The sequence below is a fragment of the Papilio polytes genome, unplaced genomic scaffold (genome assembly GCF_000836215.1).
Source record: "Papilio polytes unplaced genomic scaffold, Ppol_1.0 DF823835.1, whole genome shotgun sequence".
Taxonomy (NCBI): Eukaryota; Metazoa; Arthropoda; class Insecta; order Lepidoptera; family Papilionidae; genus Papilio; species Papilio polytes.
The window spans coordinates 841869-851163 of record NW_013525369.1 but is presented as its reverse complement, the minus strand read 5'-3'; the positions used below and the strand labels follow the sequence as shown (position 1 = coordinate 851163).

General features: G+C 33.8%; 1 protein-coding gene across 2 annotated transcripts in view; it reads left to right on the top strand.

Annotated features, from left to right (window-relative positions):
• Positions 1-9295, top strand: part of LOC106103280 (protein Wnt-7b) — a 66432-nt gene that overhangs the window by 53491 nt on the left and 3646 nt on the right. Inside the window, exons 5-6 of one of the 2 annotated variants that reach the window (XM_013283002.1) lie at positions 6987-7098; positions 7655-7820. In XM_013283002.1, coding sequence (XP_013138456.1) covers positions 6987-7098; positions 7655-7820 — 278 coding nt within the window. The remainder of the gene's footprint in view (positions 1-6986; positions 7099-7654; positions 7821-9295) is intronic. The other variant, XM_013283003.1, reaches the window with a different exon arrangement.

Sequence of the window (9295 nt, the reverse complement as noted above, 5' to 3'; positions counted from 1 at the left end):
CGTCGAGGCTGCGATTCGTTTACAATAATTTATTATTAAACTATTTGCATAAGGACAATGTAATTGCAGTATGTAAGCTATATATTAATTTATATTTATATTATATTATATCTATCTATATCTATACTGTTATAATAAAGCGTAGACACACATTTCTTTGTTGCCTAAGATGTCAGCAATTACAGCATATTTTAGAATAATTCTATTTTTAATAAAAAGCCCTAAATTTACGTCACGCTTTAGGCTATACATTTTCACGCTGTTCAACTTAGGGGATAAATAAATTAGAAAACACCTTCATGTGGGAAAGGGGCTATAAACTAGAGGCTGCCAACATCAAAGAAGCAAAATTGCCGTCGTTGTCATTTGTGCATTTGAATTTGACTTTTGCTATTGATAATTTGACAAATGTAAACAATAAAATAAAGTTTTTATAATTTCATGCGGATGAAGCCTCACGGAAACAGCTAGTTATGTTGTAAATTACTTCTATGTAGAATATTGAATGTCATTGTTTTATTGTGTTTTCGTTTAAATAACTTTTAATCTAATTTAGATTATTAAAAAGGTCATTGATATCAATTGGAGGATTTTTTAAGCATTAAGAAACCGTTGAAATTTTTTAAAGGTAATTTCGTTTGTACACATATTAGTCACACGATAAAAAACGGTGCGTACGCACTATCACATTCTAATAAATGACAAACTCACTTGAGGTCTCAACAAACAAATTAGTCGCATTGAGCCATAAACGTGCGGAGTATAAATAAATTCCCATACCGTATTTACCGTAAACATTTCAATGGATTTCAATAGCTACTTCGTGTGAGCTTAAATCAATTCACAATATAGGGTTGGCAGAAATACTTTAAATCAAGCGTGTAACCACGTCCAGTGCTTAAAATTTGAATAGAAGCAAATTTTTAATTTTATACATTTCGCACATAACCAATAATTGAGGCTTAAGTTTTATACTTTTTCCCTCCTATGTTAAAAAGGTAAACTAAAAAAGAAGAATTATTATTAAATTGGTCACAAAGCTACTGTGCATATAAAAATAACAATGAAAAAAACTTGAAGAAATACAAAGAAACAAACGTAAGAAATTAAAAGTAACTTATTTCTTTTAATTATATATGTTTTGACAACCCTAAGTGGTCAACCATATGTCATCGTAAAATGTCTAAATGAAAACAATATGCCAGCCGTCTGGGAATCACTCCAACCTGTCCATCAATTAACGCGTCGGGAATTAAACAAACAATTTCGTATAAATATGACTCACTACAATTTTATTTCTATCTTTATAAGAGCGCGCAAACCTATGACTAAAATATCGCATAATTGTTTATTCTCCTTTGATTTCTATGAACTTATATGATGCGCACACTACTCGTTAGTTAGTTGTGCAACTAAACAGTTGACGCTGCGAAACAATCGACAATCGCACAACAGTTGGGCGATAGTTTATTCAAAATTCAGCACTCGCTTTAAGTGCGTCATTCTTGTCAGACAGTCGCTGATTTCTATAGTAATATATATTTGTTTTTCAAATTTAAATTTAGATTTAAAACAGTAAATATGTCATACTAATAACCTTCCTTGATTGTATTCAAGCCTCGTATTCGCAAGGGTAGTAGAGCATAAAACATATTTTTCTGCCTTCATGCCATGTCACCAACGGAATGTAAACTTCAACAGATTTACAGTCAGACTAGATATATAAAACTGACGTTAGTCAATTGATTTTATGTGCCTACGATATGCTACTCTTTTTTTTTTCTTTTTTTTTTCTTTTTTTTTTAAGTGGGGAAATGCGTTACCGCATACCACCGCGCCCTAAGAGGGGAAAGGCGCGGAGGTTATGTTGGGCTCACTCCCGATAAACGGGAGCCTACCAACTAAAACCCCACTGTCTCCTTCGTTTCACCGAACACCGGGGCGTGGGCACAACAATATGGTACTCTTAATTTAACTTAAGATATCCTAAGGGTGAGTTGCATCAAATCGCCGGTTATCGTAAAAGTTATAATAGGGTTACAAGTGCAAAAACATATTCTCACAGAGGTTTTATGTGTTTTTCGTTTTTACAATGGAAACATCTAAACCTGAATGTCACTAAAGTGTCAAGTTGGTGTCAAGAATGACATTTACGTAAATTAAAATGTTTGGAAATTCATGTTTCGCCGATTACATTTATGTATCATACGCATGGTATTTTATAGTGACATAAACTTTTTGCCCACGGAGATGGAGAAAATGGCACTCTTGAGAAAATAAACTAGTTTGGGCCATTATTGAAACTGTATTTACTTTACTACTCAAATATGTAGCGCCAAAAATGAAGCAATAAAATTATACAAATATAAATGCATCTTATTTATTTTCCATATTATAAATTGTCCTGTCAATGCATATTATAAATTGTCCTTTTATGGAGGACATTTTTTTAAATAAGAGAAAAGGGACAAGCGCTGTTGCTATGGCCTTAGACACTCGAAATTTGTCCAAACTGAATGTTTGGCCAAATTTCGAGTTCCATCTTGGAAATCCATTATTTCCGAGCACGCGAGACTTTATTCTTCTGGATTACGTATAGGATAATAGTAGAGATTTTCTTTTTCCATTACTTTTTCCATTATTTGTACTTTTGAAGATAAAAGCTTGTGACAGTTGACACTACCGAACTGACACTAACCGTAACGCTAACTATAACCGCCCAAAATCGGGCGGTTATGATTAGTGTCAAATATGACGTCATTTTGACCAGCGCAAAACTGGTGTAGCGAATATCATGAACATCCGCAGACGTAACCATCGGGAATGTGCTGGTTAAGGTTTATAGTTAGTTAATGTAACTCACCCTTAGTAAATTTTAAGGTTATTCCAAATATTACCGTTACAGATAATTTTAACTTTAACGGTAACCGGCGATATGGTGCAACCCACCCTAAGTTACCTAAGATTAAGTAATGTATAATCGTTGAAGTCTTTTGTATGTCAAGGCAACTTTCAAGATTACTATGTTAAAAAAATGCCGCTATTTAAAACTTAAATATTATTAAGTTGTAGTCATAATGTAACTGTAGTTATTACTAGCTTTTCCCGTGCGACTTTATCCGCATAAAATTATGAAAATTTTATTTTATTGTTTATAATAGCAAATGTCGAAATTACATGACAAACCTTGGCAATGTTGCTTCCTTGATATTGGCATCAACTTATGGTCTCTTTTCCGAATTAGGGTTTTTATCCAAAATATTTACCCCCTAAATTTAATAGCGTGAAAATATGTAGACGACATGACGTAAGTGTAGGGCTTTTTATTATATAAAGAATTATTTAAAAATATGCTGTAATTGCTGACATCTTAGGCAACAAAGAAATGTGTGTTTACGCTTTATTACAATAGTTATTATATCTTTATTTATAACGCAGTAAGATGCTTCAAGTAAATTTTAAGTATATTTATGTTACATTCCCATTACGAAGTTTATTACTGGCAAGTAAAAACGGCAACTCGGCGTTAGTATTATTTAAATAAATACGACCCATAATTTTATAGTTTAGCACCCCTGGACAATACCAACACAAGTCAATTAGTTCCCTTCGTATAAATCACGACGTGGGTGTGATATCGCGGCTGTTTTGTTTCTTTTCTTTAAGTCGTCAGACCTTTTAATTGCTTTTTGTTTTTCTTGTCAATAGTTTTGTTTCATGCAGACAAATTGGAACAACAAAAGCTTTTTTGTTTATAACTAGCTAGTTCCCGCGCGGCTTCATCCGCGTAAAATTATTAAAACTTTATTTTATTGTTTATGTTTGTCAATTGCAAATGTCAATATGGTTACCATAATAACCTTGCTTCCTTAATGTTGTCAGCTTGTAGTTTATGGAATCTTTCCCACATGAAGGTTTTTTTCTTAATTTATTTACTCCCTAAGTTTAATAGCGTGAAAATACATAGTCTAGTGTGTTGCAAGTGTAGGGCTTTCTAATAAAGAAAGAATTATTGAAATACGAGCTGTTGCCCGCGACTTCGTCCGCGTGGTATTCGAAAACATGCAAACTATATGAATTACAAAAAGTTACGTATCCCTCGGGAACCGGACATTTCTCGGGGATAAAGCTTATCCCATGTGTACTCCAGACTTTGTTTTATATCTGTGTCAAATTTCAATAAGATATGTTGAACCGTTGCAGAATGATCGAGTAAACATTAAAAAACTAAATTAATGAATCCCACGGGAACCGTAACGATTGCCGAGATAAAAAGTAGCCTATGTGTTCTTCCAGACTATGCTCTAAACCTGTGCCAAATTTCATGGAGATCCGTTCAGCCGTTTAGGCTACAAACGCTAACAAACATCCATCCATCCATCCATCTATCTATCCATCCATCCATCTAAACTTTCGCATTTATAATATTAGTAAGATAGTATGAAGTAAGATATGCTATGATTACGCTTTATTACATTAGTATAGATTTAAATTTAAAATTGAAAGACAAGTGACGATCGTTTTTACAAAGCAGTGTTCTAATTTGACAAGATTTGAATACAAATTAAGTCACGTGTTGCTTTTGTTTTTGTATGACTTTTTATGACGAATTGCCACAATCGATCACTAGTTATATAATTATTTAATGAACGTCAAATTATAATAACAAGTTGATATAATTAGGCTAAGATGACTCAATCAAAAAACTTCCGAAACACGTGTATCAAGTTTCAATTTTTATGACACTATTTATGGTTAGTAAGAAAAAATGTTTTTGTAATTCTCTACATAAACTATATGAGTTACTATATTGAAACATGATGAAATAATTACACTGGTATATTAGTACAAAATTCATAAATCGTAACATTACTAATGTACAATCTTTAAAGTGTTGTACTCTACCACCCCGTCAAATTCACAAAGAGGATTGCAAATATTTTAGAAAACAATTATCTATACTAACATTCCTATGATATTTTAATGACATTATAATGACATTCTTGAGCGCTGCTTACAATCTAACAGACGTCAAAATTTTCAATAACATTTGGAGTAGATAAGTTGTATACCCACGAAACATCCTCATAAGCAGAGAACAGATCATTGTTGCCAGTCTTTCCCAAATTATAATACAATAACCATAAAATCTCACCACTGGTCCAATCCGCTGAGGGACAACCATAAACCATAAACAAGAAAAAGAATAGAACAGGAGCACATGCGTAGCTTTATCGTTTTTTTATCAAAATCTACAGACTCTTGGTCCGTACTCTTTTTTCACAGTTTATATCTTTTTTTTCTTTTCTTTTTTTGTTGCGTACAGGTTTATCGTTTAAGACACTGTTACATGTTTAAATGTCGTTTTAATATTCGCCCTTTAGTCATTTTAGTCGCTAAATGAGAGTATTCACCAAAATCGACTCAACCGTTTTGATACTGCAAAAGCCATTGTCCTACTGTCAATCGGGTAATTATCAAACATTGAATTGTCATTTAATAATATCTCTGTTTGATATTTAAATGTTAACTGAACCTTTAGTATCCCACGCGTTACAACTAAATAATAAAATTAACATAATACATAAGTCATTACAATTACACCGTCTTATGTACTAATTGACATGTTAAAATGTCACTCTTGTGTTGATAAATGTACCGTAACGACATTCAATATCTTCTTATATACCTATTAATGATTATTATTATTTGTTAAATAAAATGCTCGAATACAACTGCAAATATACTTGTCACAAAAGCTTTGAGTAGAAGCAGGTGTTATCGGGCACAATACATGCATAACAAAAGATATACAGTGTTTGAAAAGTTCCACTAATTCTCTCACTAAGAAACTCTATACATGTAATGAAATTAGAATGTCTGTTTGTAAAATCAAAAGAAAAAATCCAGATTTCAGGAAGATGATGTATTTGGGTTGCTACCTATCTGTCCGCAAGTCGCGTTTGTTCCGGGTAATCTCCGAAACGGCTGGGCCAATTTAGACCGGACTTACATTGAAGGATAGCTGACATATACGGGCAGATTATAGGCTCCTTTTTATCTTAATATTGCGTGGACGAAGTCGCGGGCAACAGCTAGTTTTACATAGAATGCTATAAAACACCATAGATTAACTATTAACCAGAGGTGACAAATCTGACGTCGCACAGATTTTCTCGGACATTAGAAATTGAGTGCTGTAATACGATGTTATTTATGTGAGAACTAGATTTATGTTATAGGCATCTAATTATTTGAAAATAACTAAGTTATGTCAATCATTGGTTAAGTTTATAATAGAGTGAGATGTTAAGTTGTATAATATAGTCGTTAGATAAACTTCCTGTTTGTTAACATCCTGTATTAGATGTCGGCGTGCTCAATAATGTGTGTTTTAAATAGTAATAGTATACTTATCACTTATCAATAACTTAGTTATTAATAACCAGACGCACTTACATCATCCGTATTGATCGAATACTCAAAAATGTGAGTGTCTACCAGAGATCGTATTTCACTCCTCTTTCTCCACTTTTCATTCAAGAAAGGTTGGGAAAGAGGAAGAGTTGGTAAGGATAGGAAGCTCTTATGAAATCACCGACGTGTCGACATTTGCAAAAACAGAGGCATGCAAATGCGTTGTCTAGAACTCAATCAGCCGTTATCTCAGTCATCACTCCCTTCTTGATCATGTCACCTTTTACGCAATCTATCCATCTCTTTCTAGGTCTACGTCTACCAGTGTATTTGATTTTACATTTATTAAACTAGCGCTAACACGATCCCGCCTAAAGAGAGTGATGTTCGAAAAATGGTACGCGCTTGCTTAATAAGTAGCCGTTTACTCTTCTTTTGAAGGCCCCGTGTCATATTTGGACGGAAAAACTGACGCCGGCAACTTGTTCCAATCCCTTGCGGTAGGAATAATGTAATTATAATAATCATAACTATTTTAAACATTAATTGAGAGTATTGTAACTTTGCAGCGACGCGAGAAGCGGCATTCACGTATGCGATAACATCGGCGGGTGTCACACACGCGTTGAGCGCGGCGTGTGCTCGCGGCGATCTACCCGCTTGCCACTGTAACTCCAACAGGTAAAGATTTATTGTAAACACCTATCTATACTAATATAATAAAGAGTAAACACACACTACTTTGTGTAGGATGTCAGCAATCACAGCATTTTTTGAATAATAAAATTCCCTTATTTACGACACGCTTTAGGATATTTATTTTCACGTTATTAAACTTAGGGGATAAATAAATTGCAAAAAACCTTCATGTAGGAAAGGGAACATAAACTACAAGCTGCCAACATCAAGAAAGCAAGATCGCCATAGTCTGTCATCATATCATGCCATTTTGACATTTGCAATTGATAACTTGACAAATGTAAACCATGAAATATAATTTTCATAATTCCATGCGGATGAAGCCGCACGGGAACAGCTAGTAATATTATAAAGAGGAAAGATTTGTATTTGTATGTATTCGATTCACGTAAAAACTACTATGCCGATATTAAAAATTCTTTCACCATTAGAAACGTAATTTCTGTGAGTAATATAGGCTACAATTTTTTATTATTTCATAATTTCATGCGATAGAAGTTGCGGGCAACAGTTAATCTAATTGACAATTTTGTTTTAGGAGAAGAATGACAGGCCCATCGGAACAGTTCCAGTGGGGAGGCTGTGGGGAAGCGGCGTACGGCGCGCGCTTCGCTCGACGATTCCTGGACGCCAGAGAACTGGAGTCCGACGCAAGAAGTCTTATGAACCTGCACAACAATAGAGTCGGCAGGAAGGTGAGCGAGGTAGATGTCATTGCACACGTGAGAGAGAGACAGACTGTGTGTGTCAATAAGTGCTTCAAATAAACACGAAATTTAATTCTAGTAATGTAATGATGTTATAGTCATAAATAGTCGGAGATGTGGCTATAAGTTTTGACTTCAATGATATTTTTATTAACTAATATTGTTGTTTCACTTTTTGTCAAATAAATATTAGAGACGACAACAATTTTGTTAAGGTTCTATTGCAGTCAAAACCTACAATTAGATTGTCACACTCGTTTCAAAAATAAAATTGTACACTATGTTATCTGTTCTCAAAAACGTTCGAATAGAAAATCACAGCAGTGGAAACCCAGCATTCATATAAAAGACATAAACGGGAGTTACAGAAATAAGACAAAATAACATGGAAGTACAAATGTATTAAAATCCCAGGCATTAAAGAAATTAAAGACGAATGCAGTTGCTTACAAATGGAATAACATTATCGTAATTGTACATTAAATGGTATACAAATAAGCAGTAATACGTCTGTTTACATGATTGTAGTGGAAAAGATCAGTAATTCTGGTGCAGATTTTATATCTGTTATTATAGCTTTATGCGAATGCAGTTTGGTGCAAACTTTAATCGAGATATGACTCAAAAATGACTTAGGACCTGTCCCACCACTGGCTGATAGAGGCTCAGATAGCTTAAAAATTACGTCACAGATAGAGTACCAAATACCGATATATTCATCACATCTATATACTATTATAATAAAGCGTAAACACACACTTCTTTGTTGCCTAAGATGTCAGTAATTACAGCATATTTTTGATTTTTTTTTGATAAAACGCCCTACACTTTCGTAATGCTTTAGGCTATATATTTTCACGCCAATAAACTTAGGAGCTAAATATTTTGGATATAAACCCTAATGTGGGAAAGAGACCATAACTTGCTGCCAAATTGAATCTGCAAGGTTGTCATCATGTCATGTCATTTTGACATTTGTAATTGATTATATGACAAATGTAAACAATAAAATAAAATTTTCATTATTTCATGCGGATGAAGCCCCACGGGAACAGCTAGTATTTAATACGTTCGATTGTTATCAGACAATTTACAAGAATTGTAAGACAGGCCCTAACTACGTAATTTTAAATTTGGAAGCGCCGATATCCTAATAGTTTTATGCGATTACATGGTCATAGGTTGCATTCGAACATAGATCTCTAACAAATTTCATCAAAATCTGTATAACAGTAGTGAAGTTACGTGGTAACGAATAACAAATTAAGGGCCTGTCCCACCAAAATGTAAATTGTCAGATAACAATCCAACGTATAAAACATTGGATTTTGGTACTCTACCTGACAGTGACGTCATTTTAAGCTATCTGAGCCTCTATCAGCTAGTGGTGGGACAGGCCCTTCATATTGTAAAGAACCCAATTGTAAAACAACTCACACCCATGCCTCTAAAACTATTGAAGTACCTCAACA